The sequence below is a fragment of the Rattus norvegicus genome, chromosome 3 (assembly GCF_036323735.1).
Source record: "Rattus norvegicus strain BN/NHsdMcwi chromosome 3, GRCr8, whole genome shotgun sequence".
Lineage (NCBI taxonomy): Eukaryota > Metazoa > Chordata > Mammalia > Rodentia > Muridae > Rattus > Rattus norvegicus.
Window position 1 is genome coordinate 177,124,755 of NC_086021.1, and position 25,193 is coordinate 177,149,947.

General features: G+C 52.8%; 1 protein-coding gene across 3 annotated transcripts in view; it reads right to left on the reverse strand.

The window, feature by feature from the left end:
* Positions 1-25,193, reverse strand: part of Ripor3 (RIPOR family member 3) — a 72,988-nt gene that overhangs the window by 18,319 nt on the left and 29,476 nt on the right. For 2 of the 3 annotated variants that reach the window (XM_006235650.5, XM_039106726.2), the window contains exons 2-3: positions 9,101-9,219; positions 1,298-1,444 (exon numbers count right to left, since the gene is read on the reverse strand). In XM_006235650.5, the coding sequence (XP_006235712.1) occupies positions 1,298-1,444; positions 9,101-9,210 (257 nt within the window). In that variant the 5' untranslated portion in view covers positions 9,211-9,219. Of the gene's footprint in view, positions 1-1,297; positions 1,445-3,517; positions 5,331-9,100; positions 9,220-25,193 lie in introns of those variants that run through there. The other variant, XM_039106725.2, reaches the window with a different exon arrangement.

The window sequence follows — 25,193 nt, forward strand, 5'->3', positions numbered from 1 at the left end:
AGGGCAGTGAAGCAGATGTGCTCTCTGCTCTGACTTTAGGGGACTTAGGTGCCACTGTATGTGGGAGATACCTTCAGGGCCAAGGTGTGTCTTTCCTGCTATGATGGCTCCTGCCCAGTCCACAGCAACATGGTTCTCTCTCGGTCTCTCTGTCTCTCTCTCCCCCCCCCTCTGGGTTTATCTTATCAAGGTCAGTTTATTGGATGACATCAGATGCCCCACCCAGCGGAGGAGAGACCCAGGCGAGCTTGTTCATTTCGGTTCAGACTTGTCCTGTGGGGACCCCACTCTCCTCCTCTCCTAGCTGGGACACCAGTGCCCCCTGCAGGCCTCACAGCCCTCATGAGGCTGGAGCCCAGCAACATCTATCCCTACTCAGAATAAAACCAAATCTGCCACTGTTCCCAAAGCCACCTCTCCCCTCTCTCCTTTCCATGACTGTTCCTCCCTAATCTACTCCTGGCTCCTTCTCACCCCCCACCACATGCAGCAAGTCCACCAGGAGTCTGTGGTTGTCGGAGGATCTTCAAAGCCAGGCCTGAAGGCCTGACCATCTCCTTCCTCACCACAGAAACTTCCACGGCTCTGTGATGAACAACGAAGGCCTCCCACAGCTCACAGGCCACAGTACCGTTGTTCCCTTTCCCTGCTTCCCTTGCGGGGGGCCCTGCACTCTGAGGCTTCTGCCTTTCCATTATCTTCCTCCCCTGTCCTGTGCCATGGATGTGCCTGCCCAGGGTGTCCCTTTAAAACATGTTAGACTCCTTCCTGCCTCACCTGGTCCCTCTACAGCACCTGCAGCACCTGACATACTTCTCGGTACTGCGCTGTGTCTGTCTGTCTCCCACCAGAGATAGTGCCACATGAAAGGACTTTCTGACTGGTGTACTCCTTAAGCTCCAATGACTCACCATTTGTTCTCGGGTCTGCCCAGCCAATCGTCAGTCTCAGATCCAGGTAACCGACTGCCTGACCCCCACCCTGCCCCGATGCTCTGTGAGCTGAGATCTGAGATCAGAGTGCAGGCTCCCATGCAGGGCATCTGCACATGCCACCCCCTGTACATAGGATATCAGTCTCTAGAGGCCAGCATAGTGCTGACAGGTGTCTTTCACATCCTTGGCAGTCCCAGACCCTATGTGACAATCCATCTACCATGAGACTGTCTCCCTGCTGCAGGTGACATGGCAGCTGTGACTACAGCAGCAGCCAGATGCTCTCCATGTCTCTCAGATAGACCCACCGTCCCCAGGAAGAGGTGGAAAGGGCACGAGGGGAGGAGCAGCTTCCCACTCACCTGAGGCCTCTCTTCAAAGCATCAAAGATTTTCTTCACTTGCTGTGGCCGGGGGTCCAGGCACAGCGAACCCTTGCGCAGTGTTCCATAAGCCTTGGAGGACTTGGCTGGCAGCCGGGACCGCACAGAGTTCCTGTTGATGGACTTTCTGTGGGAGGGGATAGAGAGTCAGGAGAGCTGGCTGGGTTCCACTTCCATCGCTTCTACGATGTGTGGTTTTCAGAAAGCTGGGGTTCCTGGGGCCTCAGTTTCCTTATCTGGAAAATGGGAGGCCTGGATTTGACAATGAAGAGGACAATAACAAAAGCTCAGGATCAGAAATGAATTTTCAATGAGGATGCAGTGAAGCAACCGGACCCCATGAGTGGCATGCTCCATGCAGGCAAAGCTGCAATGATGGGCTGAATCATAGCCCTGGGCATCCTACATGATGTAGAGAGACTCTCTGGGCACTGTGTAAAAGCATTTATCTGTCAATAAAAAAGCCTTTGGCCAATGATCTCAGACAGGAAATAGGAGGAGGAAGTTGTGAGAAGAAGAAGAAGAAGAAGAAGAAGAAGAAGAAGAAGGAGGAGGAGGAGGAGGAGGAGGAGGAGGAGGAGGAGGAGGAGGAGGAGGAGGAGGAGGAGGAGAGAGAGAGAGAGAGAGAGAGAGAGAGAGAGAGAGAGAGAGAGAGAGATTGATTCTGAGAGTCAGGCATGGGAAAGTCACCTGAACTCTGAGGAGACAGATGCATGAAACTGAGAAGGTAACCAGCTAACCAGCTATCATGTGGCACTCATAGAATAGAATAAGTTGGATTATTGAGATATGAGCTAGTTGGGGAACAGAGCAGAGGTTACTAGCCTAGACATACATATATGAAATATTAAATCTCAGAGTTGTTATTTCAGGGAACTTAAGGACAGGTAGGAAAAAGTCACAGTTATAGACACAAGCACCTGGGCTGGAGAGATGGCTCAGCGGTTAAGAGCACTGACTGCTCTTCCAGAGGTCCTGAGTTCAAATCCCAGCAACCACATGGTGGCTCACAACCATCTGTAATGAGATCTGATGCCTTCTTCTGGTGTGTCTGAAGACAGTGACAGTGTACTCATAAAATAAATAAACAATAAAAATATGTATAGACACAAGCACCTGCTCAGCTCCAGCTTCTCCTGTGACCTTCCTTCAGGCATAACCCCCCCACCCCCCAGCTCTGCTCATTCCCTTGTGGTTTTAGAGAAAATGGTTTGATGGTTAGTTAACTGTCAAACTGACACCATGTATCACCTGGGAAGAGTTTTGATGAGGACTTATCCAAATCAGGTTGGTCAGTGGACATGTCTTGGGGGCTAGGGTGGGGAGGTTGTCTTGATGGCCTTAATTGATATAAGGAGAGCCAGCCTGAGAGTGGGCAGCGCCATTCCCTAGGTTTGGGCAGCGCCATTCCCTAGGCTTGGGCGCTGGACTGTGGTAGAGCAGAGAAAGCCGAGCCTGCTCACATTCATTTCTCTCCGCTGGACAATAGGGGCAAGGAGAGGCCATAGGTGGAGCAAAGTGAGGACCGTGAAGGGTCATCGGGGCAGTCTGGAGGGGAAGACCCTGCCTCCGTCCTGACCCATGGCTGTGGGCTTCTGAACAGAAGGGATAACAGTGTATTTGAGCTCCTGATTTCTTTAGTCAAAGCAGTTTCCCTGGTGCTAGCAACGTGCCCCGAGCCTCCATTTGTCATGAAATGGTTCTGTGATTGGCACAGGAAGGCCACTCGTTAGCGGGTGTTTTATACCTGTGAGCTAACATGAACTGCATCAAGCCGTGTCTCTCCTGCACTGGCAGTCTCTGCTCGGCTAACTGTGCTCTATCCCTACGCAGGGATAGCTATGGCCATGGGGCAGGAGGACAGAGACATTTGGGTGGAAGAGCCAAGTCCCAACCCTTGGTCCAGGAACAGGGGGACATGGCAGGGTGTGGGGCACAGGACACAGGGTGCACAGCATGGGTACAGAATGGTCACTCACTACAGAATGGTCAGCTTAGATTGCAAACCCCTCCTCAACATAGTGGGCTTATGGGTCCTGAGACCACTGCTGCTCCCTTCCCAAGCCCATCTATGCTGCTGGTGCCCAGGCCACACCGAGGATTACTGACTGCATGCACAGTCAACCCTGTCAACGGAAGCCCTGACAACCAGGATCCCAGGGGCTCAGAGCAAAACGTGAACTGATTAGTGAGATCCTACCTTAACAAGAACACAGCGTGTCCACAGCATGTCTCAAAAAACAAAACAAACAAACAAAAAGATAGTCTCATTTGTTAGATACGTTTAGTCACATGGCCCTCTGCCCCGGGGCTCATTCGCCCTGGACTTTTGGGAACCACCTACACACTGAAGACCTGGCCTTCCTGGAGGTCTTTCTGATGTCTCTCGGCTTGCTTCCTTTCCCTCCCTCCTCCCTTCCTTTCTTCCTTCTTTCCTTCTTTTCTTTCCTTCCTTCCTTCGTCTGCCTTTCTTTCTTTCTTTCCTTCTTTCTTTCTTTCTGTCTTTCTTTCTTTCTTTTGATCTTTCTTTCTTTCTTCCCTTCTTTCTTTCTTTCATAAGATCTCTCTGTGTCACCAAGGCTGACCCCCAAACTCAAACTCACAGCAATTCTCCTGCCTCAGCATCTCAAGTGCACTTTAAAAAAAACATAAGCTCAGGGCTTGTCCATCCAGATAGGAGGTCACTGAGCAGCCGGGTGGTCCAGTACCCTGGGGACCGCAGTCCACAGATGGAGGCAGAGGATTGTGGGTTAGTGAACCAGGCAGAGGGGCGGGGCACAGGGACATGGCTCTGCCCTCTCCTCTGCCCTGAGAAAAGCCACTAGGCTGGTTCCTGCTTGGTGACATGCTAAGCATTCCACAGGTGGGAGACACGACACAGACATGCAGCTTACTCAGGCCGTGTCTGCTTGTCACCTTGTTTTGGGACCATCCCACACCCCAGGTCGCTGAAACTGACGACCCAGCACTACACCAACCCACCCTGACCCTGGGGCGGGGATTGGGGAGGTGGGGGTGCTGTGCCTGTACCCCAGCCCCACAGCTCCCATAGTGGCCTTTGACCCACTCTGACTCAGTGTCCTCCCCTGTGGAAGGGGATAATGAATCCTGCCCCTTGACTGGTCATGACAGTCACTCAGCAGACACTTGCTGAGTCCCTATAGCAACCGTCATTTCAGGGGCTGAGACAGGACAGAGATGTGACCAGGAGAGACAGACGCCTGCCCTGAGAGATACAGACCAGCTGGCGCTGTCAGTGTCTGGCTCTCCCACCACCAAGCTGGTGGCCCTGCACACATGACGGAGTTTCTCTGGGTTACAACTGTCTCTCTGGGAGATGGGGGCCAGGGCTGGTGAACAGCAGGGACCATAAACCTGTCAGAGCTGGAGAGAAGTTTGGAGCAAGCCTGTCAGATAGAACCTGATACTGGGAAAGAAAGAGAATAAAGTGGGCAGGGAGGGGGCTCCCCCAGTGGGCAGGGAAGGGGCTCACCCAGTGGGCAAGGAGTGGGGCTCACCCAGTGGGCAGAGAGGATGGCTTCCCAGTGGGCAGGGAGGGGGGCTCCCCCAGTGGGCAGGGAGGGGGGCTGCCCTAGTGGGCAAGAAGGGTGGCTCCCCCAGTGGGCAGAGAGGATGGCTTCCCAGTGGGCAGGGAGGGGGCTCCCCAAGTGGGCAGGGAGGGGGGCTCCCCCAGTGGGCAGGGAGGGTGGCTCCCCCAGTGGGCAGGGAAGGGGCTCACCCAGTGGGCAAGGAGGGGGGCTCCCCCAGTGGGCAAGAAGGGTGGCTCCCCCAGTGGGCAGAGAGGATGGCTTCCCAGTGGGCAGGGAAGGGGGCTCCCCCAGTGGGCAGGGAGGGGGGCTCCCCCAGTGGGCAGAGAGGGGGGCTCCCCCAGTGTGCAAGGAGGCGGCTCCCCCAGCAGTGACTGGGAAAGGGCACTCCACCATTGCCCAGTCCCTGACGCCGACATTCACACAGGCTGTAGTAAAGTGACTTTCTAAGGCCCCCCTCCCCCACTCCCTCTCCCCCTCCCCCAAGGCCATGTCACCCACCTCTTGGACCGAGCCCTCCATAAAGTTGCCATCTCAAGCACGGACAGGCAACACTGCACACAAGGGGCCAGGTGAGTTCTGACAGGTGAGATTCCAGGCAGCCGGAGAACAGTGATGTGGGAGGCGGCTCTGGGTGGAGCTGCAGCTTACTTAAGGGGTTCACAGTCCCCGACTGTGCCCCTCGGCCTTCCCTCTCCCCCCCGGCCTCTCCCTGGGCTCCGGAGGCTCCGAGCCCAGCTCTGTGGCTGAGCCTCTGAGGGCAGTGGCTCTGAGGGTTGGCCCAGCACAGCCTGGATAGTGAAATGAGGCGCGTGCTGCACGGCCCGGCTGGTGTCACAGGCTGGGAGCAGTTCTGGGAGTGGATGTGTCACCAGCCCCATGAGGACTCAGTAAATATTAAACAGCCCCAGGCCTGTCAGACAGGCTTCCAGGCACGTGCAGTGCTCACAGGCAATCAAGCAGGCTCTGCCCGCCACAACTGTCCTCAACCTCACTCTGGCTGTGCCTGGGCAGGCTCTGTAGCAGACAGGGCCCTGTGCACATGCTGAACCTTCCCCAGCCTCCAGGCAGGGTAGTCCCTAGGCTGCACAGACTGCCAGCACATCAAGAGGCTGTCCATGGTCCTTCCCCATAGTGGAGGGCAAGGACAGCCTAACCATGCTAAGGCTCAGCTCTGCGTGCTTTGAACCTTCATTCCACCACCATTCCACAGGTCTTTGAGTCTGTCCCCAGGAACTGTTTAAAAACCAGGCTTGATGACCTACCCCCATTCCTGGCTTCAGAGGCACCTCCTGACAATCCTGGAGGACTGCTCTGGGTGCCATACCTATCAGTGGAAACTACAGGGTTACTGTCAGCAACACACACACACACACACACACACACACACACACACACACACACACGGAACGGGAAATGGCTTTATTATAAACCATCAATTTTGGGCTGGAGAGATGGCTCAGTGGTTAAGAGCACTGACTGTTCTTCCAGAGGTCCTGAGTTCAAATCCCAGCAACCACATGGTGGCTCACAACCATCTGTAATGAGATCTGATGCCCTCTTCTGGTGTGTCTGAAGACAGTTACAGTGTACTTATATAAATAAATAAATCTTTAAAGAAATAAATAAACCATCAATTTCATCTTAGTGCCAAGTTCTATCAGATAACTTTCCCAAGTAAATTCTGTATCTGCAGGATAGAAAGCCCTGGCTAGCCCAAGAGTTGGGATGGGACGGGACAGTGTGCCCCACCCTGCGTGGATCCCCGCTGGGTCATTTTGTGTTACCCATGCTGGTGTGGTCCCCTCCTCACCTTTGTATCCCTGCCTGGTGAGCAATCTGGAATCAGGGGCAGAGCTGAGAAGGCCTGAAGCCCAGACACCAGGGAGACGGACAGAGGCAGGAAGTTAAAAATGCAGGGGCTGGAGGGACCCCTCAGCAGGTAAGAGCACTGGCTGCTCTTGAGGAAGACCCGGGTTGGATTCCCAGCACCCAAGTGGCAGCTGAAGTCTGTAACTTCAGTCCCAGGGGATCCAGCGCCCTCTTCTGGCCTCCTTGGGCACTGCATGCATATTGTACACATACACATGCAGGCAAAACACAGGTAGACAAAAATTTAAAAATAAATCTAACACAAACTCGCAAAGCCCCCAACTATGCCTCTTCCCTATTACCACAGGCAACCTTCCGCATCTTAGACAGGGGACTGCCCAGGCTGAGGCTGGATGGGGGCCACTCAGGACCTCAAGAACAGCTAAGACCTAGTAGCCTCTAGCATGCCCAAGCAGGTCTGGAAGACTCGGGCATTTGCAGAATCAGGGCTCACTTCTCTCCACACTGCATGTACCTGGCTGATGGCCATGATCCCAGCTATTATAATTGGGCCAATCACTTTCATCCTCCAGGGGTGGCTGAGTTGGGGAATCCCTTGGAAATTTTAGGCAGAAGTCCTGACGGGGCTTGAGGGGACATGCCCCGTGGATATGGGGTGTTGAGGCCCGAAAGCAGCAGGGTGGAAATGTACCGTGTGAGCATCACCAGGTGGCTAGGAAGAGCGCTTTGTCTGTCCCAGGAGCCAAGCACCAGACTCGTGGTGGGCAGCAGCCCCTCCTCTCCTACTGAACTACACAGGGCCATTGGGGTCTCAGTGAATCTGCTCAGAGATGGCCTCAGGCTATGTGCTCCTCGGCTAGCTTACACACAGACCCCAGGGTGGGGTCTAAGGAGACCCAGGCAGTGGCACCATGCAGATGCCCAAGCTGAGAAGTAGCACTGGATTCCTCAGAGTCACTTGTAGCCACCCCCAACAGCATTTATGCAGGGTCTACTGTATGTCTTCCTCATGGTGGCACCAATCTTCCCAAAGCCAGTGACGACAACTGATCACCATGGGTTTTTGGCCAAACTCTCTCCCATCCAGAACTTCTGCTTAAGCCTTCACTGGTCCCTGATACTGAGGACAAGCCCCCCACAGTGCTCCCTCTATCTCTTACGTGGCCGTGTTCCTCCATAGCCTGCTTGCTGCTCCTCCTCACCTCAGGGCCTTTGCACTTGCTGTCTTCCTCACCCCCACTCCCCATCACCATCATCAGCTCCTGCTGAATGAAGCCACTGCCCTGCAGGCCCTCAGGGAGGCACCACCCCCCTCACCCCTCTCTGCGTCCTGTTCTGGGTCCAACACAGTACCAGCCATGGCTGAGTTGACTTGATATAGTTTCCTTTTGTTCTCCTGATGGAGACTCGAGCAGGGCCTGGCCTGGGTCTCTCTCTACAGATGTCTGCTGAGGAAGGAGGATTCCCAAGTGCTCCACTGAGACAAGCATTTCAGCTCTAAAGGACACTCCTCTGGACAGAGTTCAAATGGGGCAGACCAGGGGCAGAGGGTGGTCTGCAAACAACCTTATGGGGCAGTTGCTGGGTGGTTGTGACCAGGACACACAGCATGTGTGAGGGTCTGGAAGACAGGAGTGAGTGGTTGGAGCACAGGCCAAGCTAACCCAATACCACTGAATGGCCGGGAGGCCGAGCAGGCCGCTGAGGTCTTTAAGCACAAGTGTAGGTGTGTGGCATTGTGGGAATTGGTTGTTGATCATCTGACTGACCAGTGAGGCTCTGCACTGTTGGGGCCTTTGACTTTGCAATTCCAAGCTACCAACCAGGAGGCGGCTTCTGGGCCCTTGCACAGTACTTAACTAGGACAATTAGACCCTGGGGTGGTGGCCTCATCAGGACAGGAGGGAGCATGGGGTGTGGAGCAGCAGGCATAGCCTCGTCCTCTTGGCTCACGTGACCCAGGCACCTCACGTGACACCTCACACAGAAAGCCACACCCTGGGTCAGCTCCCCTTCTGACAACCAGAAAGGAAGCCACACCCATCCCACATTCAAGCGAGGAAACCTGGGCTCGGAGAGGTGAAGTCACTAGCCTCAGGTCATAGAGCCAGGACAGGAGGCCCCATGTCCAGGCTACTAAACAGGAAGAACATTCTTTTCTACCCCACCCCAAGGAGGCTGAGGCCAACTGGGAAGACATTTTGCTCTGTGACCCTGGATGAGTCCACCTCTCTGAGCCTGCTTTCTGATTGGCCAGGCGGGTGATAAATTCAGCAAGCAGGCAGGTGGGAAATGACAGCTTCCTGAAGGCACACACATACCCCACATAGTTTGGTGTCCCAGGCTGCAGGACTGGGCTCTGTGCCACCCCCACCCCCTACCCCCATCCCCATGACACTTACGAGACCCTTCGGCTCTGTGCACTGCTGAAGCCAGCGAAGGAGGCGCTGCGGCCCACGGTCCCCACAGCCCCGGCTTCCCCGGGAGACAGGAAGCGCAGTCGCACAGACATGGCTGCCGCCTGTGAGGAGAGGACAGGAAAGTTAGCATGACTGGACAGTCTGCGACAGCGCCCCAAGCATACTGGTCCTGCTTCCACTCACGGGAGCAGGCTGCAGCAGTGCGAGGTGGGGGAATGCGAGGGCAGCCTGGGGCAAGTGTCTGTTGCAGGGTTCAAAGCCAGACCTGTTTATTCTAATGTGGAGCCCAGCTCCACTAGCAGTCTGCTCTCTCCTGCCCTGCTGCGGCCGCTCCTACAGAGCCAGCACTGAGCAACTACTGTATACAGGCTCTGCACTACACACAGGATGCTGAGTGAGACAGCATGGGCCAGGGGCTGGGGATTTAGCTCAGTGGTAGAGCGCTTACCTAGGAAGCGCAAGGCCCTGGGTTCGGTCCCCAGCTCCGAAAAAATGAACAAAAAAAAAAAGAAAGAAAAAAGAAAAGAGACAGCATGGGCCAAGGCCCTGTGGCACCAGAGGACCAGCCCTAACCCAGAAACGGAGCAGGGCTGCAGCTCCTGGTGGAAGTGAAGAGGCCACAGAACACAGGTCCCCAGAGAGCCAGGTCCCCCTAGGAGGATTTTGGCCTTCCTGCTGTGCAAAGGTAGCTGGAAGCTACAGGTAGCCATGAAACAGCAGCGAGAGGCAGCTGATACCAAGGGCTGCCACACGCTGCCTGCCTCGCCTGTCTCGGATCCAGGCTGTAATGAGGCCAGCCCACAGAGCCCTGGCTGGCTTCTCTTTTTTCCAAACCATCTCCAGAATGGAAAAATGTCCCTGCATCCCTGGGGATCCCGGCGCTTTGAGCTGGATCTTCTAGCACAGACAGTCGGAAACTTCTTCATATCTAGCCTAAATCTCTGTTGCTGCTGCTTCCTACTTTGCTCCTTAGCCAGGGAAGCGCCCGTCTAAGGATTTCAGGGACCCTACTGCCCGCACACCAGCCACAGACATCTCCCTCCTTCGCTGTATTGGAACCCTGCCCCCACCCCATCTCTTTCACTTCCAAACCTTGGTTCAGTGCTGGGGCCTCTGTCTACAGCTCTCACAGCTGCCCGGTGTTGGTCTCGCATCTCCTTTAGAGTCTGTCCCTCTCCGGGGTCCACAGGCCCACACTATACCTCTGCCTTCCTGTGCAGTTCTTCAAACCTTTCCCATCTGCCTCCGACCCCACAGCACCACCCCACAACACAGAGTTCAGGAAGGCATAGGAAGAACAGAGCTAACCTCAGCTCCAGTCAGAGCCTCACCCTGGGCCTCCGTGGTCTCAGCTGTAAAATGGGCTCAGTGGTTGTCAGAGGGACTATGAACAAGACATGCCAGGAGTCACCTGCATGTGTGTGTATATGTGCGGCGACGATGGTGGGAGTGTTAAAGACTCACTGTACAACTGACTCAGGGACCAGAGCCCTAAAAGTAATAAGGTCTATACAAGTAACTTGCTGTAATGAAGGAGACAGTCAGTCTGCTGATGCTGCCCAGTGGGCCACTGCTCTTCCTGCATACAGATGGGCACACTGAGGCAAAGTGAGCTGTGAAGCCCTGTGGTGAACGTCGCAGATACATTCTCTTACTCAGTCCACGCTATCTTCTAAGGAATAGGTTCAGCTGATGGCTACACTCAACAGACAGGGAAATTGAGCTCAGAGACACAGCGAGAACCCTCTGTGGACCCTAGTGGAGAAGTGACAAAGCCAGCTTGGAGCCTAGACGTGTATGTGTCTCACCTAGCATCCAAGCACCACCACTGGGGACACTGCACCCACCCACACACACCAGAGAACCCCTCACCCCTGCCACTGGCTTGCGCCAGCTCAGTGAGGCACTTGAACTGCTGGCACCCCCTTCCTGGCCTCAGTAAGCCACAGTGGGAATTATAAACACTCCAGCCTGTGCTGTCCCCACTCTGCTAGGTGTCACGAACCCACCAAGGCTCCTGCCCTCAGCCCAGTCCAGGATGGCTGCCACCTTCTCCCACTGTTGGGCCAGGGGAAGAGGAAGCCAGGAGAATAGCCACCCTGGGGGTCTCCAAAGCCTTCATTCAGTAATAACAGATACTGAGCAGTCCTGGTCTCTGACAGCAACAGCCATTGTCCCTTTGAGGGTTAGGGACAGGAGGCTGAGGCCCCCCGACAGGCCAGTACTTGATTCCCTGTAACCCCACTGATCTCACAAGGAATGGGGCTCTGAGGAGACAGCAGTTCAGAGGCCTGCATCTTACTCTGCAGTTGGCCGTGTGGATTGGTTTCCCGTTCAGTCCCACCCTCTGACCCCAGTCACCTCTGTGGGGCAGTCTTCTTGGGGATCTCCTCTCTGGGAGTCTCCAGCTCTGGGCTGGGGTCAGACCCGTCTGTCCTCAGAGTCCTTGGACACTGCAGTCACCACAGACGGACGGTGGGACTTGCTCTCCTCCTAGACCCCACTTCATCATCAGGGAACTAAGACCCACCAGAGAGGCTGAGGCTACCCTCTGTCACCCAAGCAGCAGCCTACACAAAGACCAACCAGCAAAGGGCAGACGGAGGGTTAGGTGGGACATCTCTCTTTTCAGGCCGCATGCATCTGTCACCACTGTCACCTCAGCCACTTCAGAACTAAAGGACACCCTATTGATTTTATTCCTCATGTAAACTGGATTTCACGTAGTCCAGGCTGGCCTTGGACTTTCTATATAGTTGAGGCTGATCCTCCTGCCAGGGTGGGTAACCCCTGGGAATACCAGCACCCACATACATACCTGCTTGATGCGGTGCTGAGCCCAGCCCTGAGGGCACTAGGCAAGCACCCTACTCACAGAGCCACACCCCGAGTCCTGCAATCAGTGTCCTGGGCCCTGCTGCAGAAACACCCCCTGTGACTTCCACACACCACAGACCCTTCAGCCCACAACCTGCTCCCTGCTTGAGGCTAGATCACTTACCATGGTCCATAGTTCCCAACCAAGTGCTGTCATGACACTCTCAAATAAAGAACTGAGGCTGGGCTTAGGGAGATGGCTCAATGGTTAGGAGCACTCGCTGCTCTTACAGAGGACCTGGTTTCAGTTCCCAACACCCACATGATGGCTCATGACCACCTGTAACTCCAGTTCCAGGGCATCTGACAGACTCTTCTCACTGACCTCTGAGGGCTCCTGCATGCACATGGTGCTGCATACATGTACTTGCTCTCTGTCTCTGTTTCTGTCTGTCTCTCTGTTTCTCTGTCTCTCTGTCTCTCTGTCTCTCTCTTTCACACACACACACACACACACACACACACACACACACACACACACACACAAAATAACAAATCCTTAAAAAGAAAGGGAACTGACACTGTCGTCTTAGTACCTGGGAAGCTGAGGCAGAAGGATTTCTGTGACTTCCAGGCAAGCCAAAGCTACAGAGACACTGTCTCAAGTCAACAGTACAAAACAAAAGAAACAGGCTGGGACAGTGGGTGGCTCCTCTGAGAGCACTGACAGGAAACCCCAGAGCTGGGACTTGAACCGGGCACGCTGGGTCCTGTGTCTGACACTGGGGCCAAGCTGTGCTCACCTCCCCGGGGGGGAACTGATGAGGCCTCCATCTAAGAACCGGCAGTGAAGGGGAGGGAAGATCCAGGAATGAGGCAGGGTTGGAAAGGGCCTTGGCCACAGAGCAACTGAGTTGTGAGGCCAGCAGCGCCCCCTCCTGGCTGGCCAGGTAAGGTTATCCTTCAATCTCCCCAGGGAGAGAGAGAATTGGGGCTGGGTTCCCAGGACTAAGACAGTCCAGCTCAAGACTTCACAAGCTGCTTCTGACAAGCCCTGGGATGGGGAGAACTGGGGATATTCCAGCATTCCCGATGTTTGCATCAGGCATGACACAGAGGGCAGCCAAAACTCAAAGCAAGGTGAGCAACTAGGGCTCTTGGAGACCCCTTGGCTCATTACCTCTGCTGGGACTGGCATTAACCCCAAAGCTGCCAGATAGGGACAGGCCTAGGGGTCCCTGGGGAGGCCCTGATTATGCAAGGAGATCCTCTGTGGCAGCTAGCCGTCTGCGGGAAGCAAGGTGAGCAGTCAGCATGCTCTGAGCCCTTGGGTGGAGGAGCAGACATAAGGTTGCAGTTTCCAAACCTGTGGTGGAAGCCAGAGGAGTGAGCCAGCGTCTTCTCTCTCTGTCCCCTGCAGCCTGTGCTGTGGTTGGCACCTGGTACCGCTGGGACCCTGCAAACTAGTTGAAGGTGGTTTCTCATGGACCTGCTTCCCCGACTCTGAGGGACCCTGGGGACAGTCCTGGGCCTCTGCCCCAGGTGAAGCCAGAATAAACAGAAGTCAGTCTGGCCACAGTCACCCTGCATCACCGCCCACCAGAAACCTGTAATTTCACCTCATTTGGAGGTAAAGTGGCTAAATTTAGTGTGGTGGGTTCGTGGGTCTGGGCGGCTTTTATGCCTGAGTCCCTCACTTATGGCTGCTTTTTTTCTCTCCTAAATGCTGGCCAGGGCTTGGATTGCCTTTGGGGGTTTCTGAAATAGCTCCCTTGGTATAGCCTGAAAGGAACTGGGAGATCAGACCCGGATGGGATAGAGCCTAAACAGGAGGGGCGGATGACCCAGCAGAACACCCTGGAACCAGACTGTCTGACCCAGAGGGGCCTGAGGGAGTCAACCTCCCATTTTACCTCACGCTCACAGGACCTGTCTGAAAGAGCAAAAAGAACTGAACTGGTCCCCAGCTGAGTGGATCCGCTGATCCAGCAAAACCTCCACTGGGGCTGCCCAGAGCCTTTGCACGGGCTGCCCTTCCACCAGCTCCCTCCCTCCTTTGTTCTTGGTTCCATCCTTGGTTCTTTTTTTCGGAGCTGGGGACTGAACCCAGGGCCTTGCGCTTCCTAGGCAAGCGCTCTACCACTGAGCTAAATCCCCAACCCCCCCCCTTTTTTTTAAACATACTCTAAGCCTTCATGTCGTCTCTTCTTTGCAGAGATCATCCTTGACCAAGCCCTAGCTGGAGAATCCTCGTTCCTCATCTTTCTAATGCCCCTCTGAGGACAGATATCCTGCAGGTCAGGACTCACTTCCTTCCTTCCTTCCTGCTCTCAAGCTGGACCATGCGTACCCCCGGGAGTGGCCTACTCGTGAGTGACTGACAGACAGATATGACTGAGATTTCTCCGTCCATGGCTTGCTCGCTGTGTATGTACCAAGTGTCTACTGTGCACAGGCCTGGGCACCCCAGGAATCCTCCTGTCTCTGCCTTCACAGAGCTGGGGTTACAGCCACATGCCGGTATGCCTAACTTCTGGGAGGTCAAGATCACAGAATGCAAGCCTGGTTTCATTTGGTGGAGTTTTGGGGTGGCAATGGTTTGGGGTCACTGGCTTGTTTTTTTTTTACCTAAGGTCTTGCTATGCAGCTCTGACTGGTCTCTAAGGTGCCATTCTCCTGCCTCTGGCTGTTATGCACCGAAGAAGGGAGCATGTGCCACCACACCCGGCTGCTGAAGTATTTTAAGGAAGCCTCTGTTTAGAGCAGACTGTGTGTGTGTGTTTACGTCTAACAGGTGGTAAATACAGGCCTCAGCACAGCACAGAGTTCCTGGCCCGCCTCACTCCTGGCTGCCTTGCCCTCCAGGATGGCAGCCATGAGAAGGAGGACCAAGGCTTCCTCTGCCTAGCACAATCACAGCCCAGACACCTTCCTGCTCTCCTCAGTCTAGGTCCCACCCACCCTTGACTCTCAAACCTCACAGACTCACTCAGGGCCTGTCCTGTGGGTGGACAGGTGGGTCTCTTCAATGGCTTCTACAGTCCCTTGTCCACTTCACAGGGTACTGCTCAGCCAGCCAGCCATGGCTAAACATGGGAAAGAGGGAAAGGCCAGCCCATGGTTGGCCTTAAGAGGAAAATCCATGACATAGAGGGATGGCTGACACCAGAAGGGTTCAGATTAAAGATGCTGAGTGGACTGGGGGCTCTGTGCAGGAGAGAGCATGTCTCGAACACACGAGACCCTGGGTTCAGTCTTCACTGACAGTGAAGAGCTATTGAGGAAAACTTCTAAGGTCAACCTCTGGCTTCCACTTGTTTGTGTGTGTGTGCACACGTGCATACAAACACACACACACTCACCACACACCACATATACCATATGCCACACACCACATGCACACACACACATATACAACACACACATACATACCACACATACACACACCACATACATGCACACACATGCACACACCATACACATACACACATGTGCACACACACATGCACACACACACCACACACATACATACCACACACATATGCATACACATACCACACACATACTGCACACTTGGTGTGCGCACATGTGCACACACAAGTACAAAAGACACACGCAACCAAGCTTCCCCTTGTCCTGCTGGAGTTTCAGAGTGGGCCCTGTCATCTGTGAAGCTCCTGAGTTGTGGACCTCAGAGGCAGAGTGCCCTGACAAAGCCTGCATCTCCCCAGCAACTTCATAGCCAACAGTGTCCACCCCCTTACCCCTGCAAGAGACCACATCCATAGATTCCCACAGCTCCCCTCTTCTCAGACACACGGGACACTCCTCTTCCAGCCCATTCTAGCCAGACAATCTGTCACTTTAGGCACTCCTATAACTGGGGCTGTAGCTCAGGGCAGAGCCTTTCAGGAACATAAGAAAGATCTTAGATTCCAGTCCCAGTACCATAAACATAAACAGGATAAAGTAATATAAAACAAAAAAACCAAAATAACAGAAAATATAGATAAAACCATCCACCAAGCTTGCTGCACCCAATCTGGGCAAGAGACTCCAGGCAATCTCAACAGGAATTCACCGCAGCTCCCCGAGAGTCTGGGTGTTGGTAAATCCTGTCAGTGATCCGCAGAGCATCTCCGAGGCAGCAATCCCAGGAGCTGCCTGTAGGGGGCGCAATAGAGCCTGGCTTTCCACCCCTCGTTACACTATCATTTTACATGTGTGAGTGTAAATATATTTACATATTATATATAAAGGCGGATTTTTCTGTGTATCCTGCACACCACAGAGGTCAGAAGAGGACATCAGATCCCTTCAAACCTCAGTTACAGACAGCTGTAAGTCACCGTGTGGGTGCTGGAAAGTGAACCTGGGTCCTCACAAAGAGCAGCCAGCTCTCCGGCCGGATCCCTACCCACTTTTCGTTTTGTTTTGGTTCTTTTGAGATAGAGTCTCTCTATGTTGCCTTGACTGTGCTGGTACTTGCTATTTAGACCAGGCTGGCATGCATGCCACCCCTGTGATAATAATAATTGGGGGAAAAATGAGTATCTAGACTTGGGGGTTATCTTAGTGCAAACGACACGTGGCTACATTTGGTTAAGCAAAATAAGACGCTGCTGCTTTCAAAAATTCCTAAGTAACATTTTTGACACTAAAAATGTGATATTTTACATGTTTTTATGTATTTTTTTTAAAAATACAATTCTTCTGGTCTTTTCCTGTCCAAAGAATGAACAGATCACCGCCCTCAGTTTAGTCAAAACACAAGGTGGGACAACATGGGTATACACAAGGTGCTAATGTCAGGGTGTATTAATTAGAATGTGTGTATGTGTGTGTGAGTGTATGTGCACGCGTGTGCGCATATGCAATGGTTTTATTGCCAAGTATATCATTTAGGTATTTTTTCCTTTTCCTTTTTCTTTATTTTTTTTCTTTTTGAGACAGGGTGTCTGTACATATCCCTAGCTGTCCTGGCACTCACCATGTAGAGCCATCTGGACTCAAACCCACAGAAATCCACCTGCCTCTGCCTTCCAAGTGCTGGGATCAAAGGCGTGCGCCACCATTGCCCAACCTTTGATTAGGTATTTCTTATTATAAGAATTTCGCAAGCCAGATGTGCTGATGCACACCTGCCTGTACTTGTGAGGTAGAGGCAGGCAGGAACTCCCAGGTCATCCTCAGCTACACAGAAAAATTTCAGAGCAGCCTGGGGTGCCTACAATCTCATCTCAAAGAAGGAGGAGGAGGAGGAGGAAGAGAGGGGGAGAGGAGGAAGAAGAAGAGGAGGAGGAGAAGAGGGAGGAGAAGGAGGACATGAGGGAGGAGGAGGAAAAGGAGAAGAGGAGGAAGAAGAGGAAAAGAAAAGGAGGAAGAAGAGGAGGAGGAGAAGAACTCCTTTGCAAAATCAGTACTGAAAAGTCCAGGTTCTATAGAAACTCAGGACAGGACAGTCAAGAACTCAATGCCTACCACCTTATGTCCCTTTCTGCTTCGAAAAAACAGGTCACCAGCCCCGGGGAGATGTCTCAGTGCATGTGGCTCTGTGCAAGTATGAGGACTGAGCTCAGGTCCTCAGAAACCACGTAAATCTGGTCACAGCAACACCGGCAACCCCAGCGCTCTCACTGTGAGATGAATTACAGAGGCAGGAGAGTCCCTGGGAGATCCTCACTCTCCTGCCCACCTACCACCCGGCTCTCCAGCCCCAGCTCCCTGCTTCTCCATGCTCTAGAGACCAGGGATCCACAGCCAGCCTGCTGGTTTGCTGACCGAAGCCGTTCACAGCCTAGGAAGTGGCTAAGGGGTCATCTAGAGATGAGCCATCAGGTTCCTCCACAGTAAACAAGTCACAAGAATTGAGGCCAGCCTGCTCTGGTTTTCCTGAGAGGCCGGTTCAGGACCTGGGCCCCAGCCCAAGAGCCACCCTGGCCTGGAGCAATCGGAGCAGGGAAGTGAGGAGAGATGGGTCTTCTGTCTCTCCATTTCTCTTTTCAATTCACCATCCCAACAGAGTGATTTCCTCCCAAAGGGACAGAATATTTTCTAGAACGCAATGTTCTCCCCACCCCTCCCCTGGCTCCGTGTGTGTGTCTGTGTGTGTGTGTGTTGGTGTTGTTTTTGGAGTGGGGGAGATGGAACCTAGAACCTTACATCTGCTGGACCAAGAGTTCCCCGCTGAGTAGGACTCCAGCCAGCCCTTAGAATTCAAACTTCTATTCCCAACAAAGGAGACACCCACTGGTCGCCTCCGGTACTGCCTCCTTTCTCCATCTACGGGGACAAATGCCCACCCAAAGGAGGGTGAGTCTCTGTTCCCAAGCTCAAGTGAGGTCAGTGGGTCCCAAGCACAGGACAGATGTGTGTGGCTGAACAGTTTGGGCTGAAACCATAACCCTGGAGTTTCCAAAGTATTACAGAACATTCTAGGCTGACACTAGAGTGTAGGTCATGAGCTGTTTATTAATTAGATCCCTGTTTGCCAAACATTCTTGCCTGGGTTTCCCAGGAGATGGTTTGGTTGGGAATGCGTGGCAGCTGAGTAGAAATCAACAGAGGAAGAATGTTTGCTCACAGAGAGGCTGGCAGAGAGGTAGATGCTGTGAGGAGAGAGAGCGTGGCTAAAGTGTGTATGCATGTGTGTAGGTCAAAGGGCAACCTCAGGTTCAGGTTCTCCCTCCCAGCGCGTTTGACACAGGGTCTCTTCACTGCTGTGTACCAGCCCTCTCGCCGGCTTCCACCTCCCCACAGCAGCGCTGAGACAATGATGCTCACTCCCACAGCTGGCTTCACTTGGAGTCTGAGACCCCAAGGGAGGGTCTTCACACTTGTGCGGCTCGACCTTTCCTCAACATCTCCTCAGCCCTGGTACTGAACTTTGAGTTTCTGTGAAAAAGAAGGATGACACCTGGGGATAAACTAGAATCTGGGGCTCTTTGAAGACAGCTGATAACTTGTGGGAGAGGTGTGTGCCTCCTTCACCCACTGTAGGGCTGCCAGGAGAGCCCCAGGTTACAGCAAAACCTTTCATACAAACTCCCAGCTGACCCACGTGGGGGCCACTCGCCCTGCAGCCCTGCGCCAGCAAAAATGAAAAGAAATGAGCTAGAGCAGTCCTCTGGGGGTGGAGGGGTGGCAGAGGGATGGGGGTGGAGGGGTGACCATGGGGTGGGGGGTGGAGGGGTGGCGATGGAGTATGGGGTAGTGGGCGGACGCAGCAGTTTGAGGATAGTTGAGGGTTTTTTGGTTTGGTTTTGTTTTGGGTTTATCTTACTATGAAGTTATGGCTGCTCTAGAACTCACCGTGCAAACCCGGCGGTGTATCCATATGCACGCTTCTCCACAAATAATAAGAAAATTATAATAAATGGAATTCAGGGTGTGTCAGATCACTCCTATGGTTCCCAACACTACGGAGGCTCTGGCATGAGGATTTTCATGAGTTTGGGGCCAGCCTGAGCTACAGAGTGAGAACTATCTCAAGCAATGACAAATTAGCAAGTCAAACTGTGTCTGGCGACCCCCAGCCTGTAAACTAAACTAAGGTAATCCAGAGGCAGAGGCAGGAGGACCCCAAGTTTAACGTTTTGCTAAAATAGGAGTATCCGTCTTAGTGGCAGAATGTTTGCCTGAGACCCAGGACTCAATACATGGTAGGGGCCTAGTGGCACAAGCCTCCGAAGAAGAATTGGGAGTTCAAGGCCAGCCCAAGCTATGTGAGACCATCTCAAAACAAACAAAAACCCTAATTAAAAGAGAAAGGAGAAACAAAAGAAAAGAAAGAACTAATAAAGAAAGAGAGGGAGTGTTTTGATTCGTCAGCTATGAAAACACAGGACAGGGAGAGTCCAGAGCTAGGCTGCTCCATGCCCAGCCCTGGCATGTGGCACTCGCTGATGTGGGATCGCTGAGCTGTCCTAATGGGCCCCTCTGACAAGTATGGACCCTTGCTTGGGCCAACATCCAACCCAAAGCTCACGCCTGCTCTAGCACTCCCCACATGAGGTTCTGATCTCACACCCTGGACTTTATTGGACCCCTAAGGAGGGGGATCTGGTTGGCCCAGTGAAAGTTCCTGCAAATGCTGAGCTGAGCCGCCTCGTAGAGGGTTTCCAGGGATGCGTGCCCTTGAGCCTCTGCTGGCTTGAAACAGATCTTTCCCTTCCAGGGAGAGCAAAGAGGGCCTGGCTTCTAATGGGAGGCAGGACTGCTCTGGGTGCCAAGAGTCCTGGCCACGGCCCTGCAGATCTAGGCCCCAGTGACTCACTCCAACTGCCTGTCAGAGCCGTGCTCCCAGAAGGTGAAGTGGGGACAGAAACTGCTCCTCACCACAGACCGGGGCTCGGTCACTGCCTCCCAAGACTGCCGCATCCCAGGCTGGATGATTCGAGCAAAAGAAACTTTTGTTTTACAGTCATGGAGGAAACCATTGGACCAGACCCCAACAGTTCTCTGGGGGAGTGACATTTGGGCCCTCATGGTAGAAAGACGATGGAAGACTTCTCCAGAGGAAGCAGCCTGGGGGTGCGTGCATGCAATCCCAGCCAGGAGATGCTGCGAATCCGATGCCAGTCAGAGGTTACGTGGTATTTTGGGTGGGAGCCGGGGGGGAGGGCTTGGAAAGATGGCTCAGTGGGCTTAAGTACTCCTGAATTCATTCGTGTTTTGTCATTGTTGTTGTTGCTGTTTGTTTGTTTGTTTAGAGCCAGGCATGGTGGCAGTGTGTGTTCATAATCCAAATGCCAGAGATAGATGTGGCCACCAAAAAGACACAAGCACAAAACTCAGAATCAACCGCTGTTAGGTTCTAGCCTCCACATGAACATACACACACACACACACACACACCATACCACACACACACATACCACATACCACAGACACACACACACATGCACAGACACACCACACCACACACACATACAAACACACACAAACACACACACACACACCCCAAAATCCAGGCTCATGCCTGCAACCCCAGTTCTTTGGAAGTAGAGGCAGGAGGATCAGAATTCCAAGATCACCTTCAGCCACATAAGGAGTTCCTGACTGGCCAGAGCACACACATGTGCAGCCAAAACACGGATACACATAAAATAAAAATAAATATTTAAGGAAAAATACAAAAGCAAAAAAAGACCATTTGCAACATGTGGGAAAAGGGAGATAAGGAGTTTTCATATGTGTCGCCTCACATCAGCCATGTGAGCAGTCAATCCTCCTGACCAAGAAACAAACTAACAAACAAATAACCAAGGTTGTCTGAGAGATGCCCCCTTTCCATGACGCTGGTTCCATTCAAAGATACCCCAACCACCCAAAGAGCCCTGTCCCGGCACCGTGACCCTAGAGGGTGAGGACGTGGCTACATGAACTGGAGTCTCAGGGTGACTCAGACAGTAGGGTGGCTCTGGTCCTCGTTGCAGCAGGTGCAAAGCTCACCTGAGTCTACAAAGTTCTAAGCAAGAGTAAAAGGACCCCATTGCTGTCCTCAGCTCTCTGCCCGAAACCTTCTCTCGCAGTCACAACATGGAAACCACTCCCATGACCGGCTCTCTACACCTGTTACATAAGTCAGCGTTCCCTAGAGTCACAGAACTTATGGAATGTCTCTCTGAATTAAGGTAATTTATTGTAGTGACTTACACTCTGTAGTCCACCTAACCCAACAATGGGCAGCTGCGGGTGGGAAATCCAAGAATCCAGGAATTGCTCAGTCTTACAAGGCTGGTTGTTTCAGCCGGTCTTCTGCACAAGTAAGTTCCAACAGATGTGCTAGCAGGTAAACGCAAGCAGGCCAAGAAAAATGAATCTTCCTTCTTCCAATGTTCTTGTTTTTTTTGTTGTTGTTGGGGTTTTTTTTTTTTTTTTTTGTTTTGTTTTGTTTTTTGTTTTTGTTTTTGTTTTTGTTTTTTCCGGAGCTGAGGACTGAACCCAGGGCCTTGCACTTGCTAAGCAAGAGCTCTACCACTGAGCTAAATCCTCAACCCCCTTCCAGTGTTCTTATGTAGGTCTCCGGCAGAAGAGTGGCCCAGATTAAAGGAGTGTACCACCACGCCTGCATCTGGGACTTGCTTTGTATGGGGCTGACCTTGAGCCCAGAGATCTCCCTGCCTTAGTCTCCTGGGATTAAAGGCATGCACTTGCCTGGGCCTACGCTTTTCATAGCCACTAGGCCTCAAGATCTCCATGTCAAGACCCAGGTCAGAAACTTGTTTCTTCCAGCCTCAAGATCTGGATCACAGGTGAGCCATCTAGTTCTGGATATAGTCCAGATATAGTCAATTGACAACCAGGAATAGCCATTACACCTGTCCTTGGTGACTCTTGACCCTCGCTACAGGGGAAAAACAAGCCAGATAGAAGCGGTTCCACAGATGAGACCCCTCTCCATCAGTGGCTTTGGAAACACAGGGGCGGCTTCCAAGGAAATGAGGGTCTCCAGCAGCTGAAACCAGTTACTATGGCAATGAGGACTGCCGCCATTTCATTTCTGCTCCTGTAACAAGACACCCCGAGGAAAGCGACTTAGGGAAGAAAGGGTTTGTTTGACTTACAATTCCAGGTTACAGTCCATCAGTGTGGGGGACACCAAGGCAAAGGAACGTCAAACAGCAAGTCATATCACAGCCACAGTCAGGAGCAGAGGGGAGATAATGCGTGCATGCAATGCTAGCCTGTGCTCAGCCCTGCTTCTCCATGCACACACTCCACACATACACTCCACACATACACTCCATGCACACACTCCAGGCATACACTCCACACATACACTCCATGCACACACTCCAGGCATACACTCCACACACACACTCCATGCACACACTCCAGGCATACACTCCATGCACACACTCCATGCACACTGCTCCACACATATACTCCACACATACACTCCATGCACACACTCCACACATACACTCCATGCACACACTCCACACATACACTCCATGCACACACTCCACACATACACTCCATGCACACACTCCACACATACACTCCATGCACACACTCCACACATACGCTCCACACATACACTCCATGCACACACTCCACACATACACTCCATGCACACACTCCACACATACACTCCATGCACACACTCCAGGCATACACTCCACACATACACTCCATGCACACACTCCACACATACACTCCATGCACACACTCCACACATACACTCCACACATACACTCCATGCACACACTCCACACATACACTCCATGCACACACTCCACACATACACTCCATGCACACACTCCACACATACACTCCATGCACACACTCCACACATACACTCCATGCACACACTCCACACATACACTCCATGCACACACTCCACACATACACTCCATGCACACACTCCACACATACACTCCATGCACACACTCCACACATACACTCCACACATACACTCCACACATACACTCCACACATACACTCCATGCACACACTCCAGGCATACACTCCACACATACACTCCATGCACACACTCCACACATACACTCCATGCACACACTCCACACATACACTCCATGCACACACTCCACACATACACTCCATGCACACACTCCACACATACACTCCACACATACACTCCACACATACACTCCACACATACACTCCATGCACACACTCCAGGCATACACTCCACACATACACTCCATGCACACGCTCCACACATACACTCCACACATACACTCCATGCACACACTCCACACATACACTCCACACATACACTCCATGCACACGCTCCACACATATACTCCACACATACACTCCATGCACACACTCCACACATACACTCCATGCACACACTCCACACATACACTCCATGCACACACTCCAGGCATACACTCCATGCACACACTCCAGGCATACACTCCATGCACACGCTCCACACATACACTCCATGCACACACTCCAGGCATACACTGCCTAGGGCATAGTGTAAGCTACAGTGGGCCAGCCAGGTCTTCCCTCATCACTAATATATGAAGACAGTTCCTCACAGACATACCCAAAGGCCAATGTATATACAACTCCTCAATTAAGATCTCTACGCAGGCTGGGGATTTAGCTCAGTGGTAGAGCGCTTACCTAGGAAGCGCAAGGCCCTGGGTTCGGTCCCCAGCTCCGAAAAAAAAAGAAAAAAAGAAAAAAAAAAGAAAAAAAAGAAAGATCTCTACGCAGAGGCTGGAGAGATGGCTCATCAGATAAGGGCACTCTCTGCTCTTTCAGAAGACCTGGGTTTGGTTTCCAACACCCACATGGTGGCTTACAACCATCTGTAGTTCTAGTTGCAGGGATCTGATGTCCTCTTCTGGCCTCCAGGAGCAGCAGGAACGCACCTGGTACACATGCAGGCAAAACAAAGACCCATGCACATAAAATAGATAAACTTTTTTTTTTTAATTTTTAAAAAACTGCCTGGGAAGTTCAGGTCAGAGCTGGGCATGGCTGCCCACACGGGGAGCCACAGCTTGCCAAGGAAGCAGGGCGGTCCCCTCCAGTAGGAAGCAGACAGTGAGAGCTTGGGGTTCTAAGTGAGCATGCAGGCCAGGGGTGAGCACCCCTCAGAGTCCACAGCCAGTGTCCTCCTCTTGTCTCATGTCCAGTGTCCACATCTGGCCTCTTTGCACAGCCTTCCCTTGGCACCATGGAATCTTAAAGCATTCTTCAGTCAATGCTCCTTAGATTGCTATAGACTAAGTCTGGGGCCCTTTGAGGGGGAAGGTGACCCTGGGACACATGGCACTGTCCATTCTCCCAGCTCTTTCCTGCATGTAGCCTCTCCAGACCTTTCCCGCCCCAAAATTCTTCCAGGCTTCGCACTCCAAGGTCCTCCCGAGTCCTCGTCTCTTTCTCCCTCTGTGTGGGGATCCACTAGATCATCCCACCCCTGTGCAAAGTCCTAACTCAAACACTTGGCTGCAGGGTGTGTGACCAAACATAGGCTGAGCCACCCCCTTCACACCTCAGGATGTTTAAGATAGGCTATAGCAAGCGTTCCAAGGACACGGAGCCATGAGACTCCCAAGACACCTCTAAAGAGACAAAACCAAGGCCAATGCTTTGGAGCCCAGACAACTCAGAGCAAACACTTTGGCCCAGTGATACACCAGAGACAAACTGTCCACACCAAGTCTGTACAAACGGCCACAGCAGTCAAGAGAAGGACACCAGTGGTGTCTGCTGTAGATAGATAAGCAGTGTAAACCCTCCACACTCCTGGCCAAGGTTCAGCCAT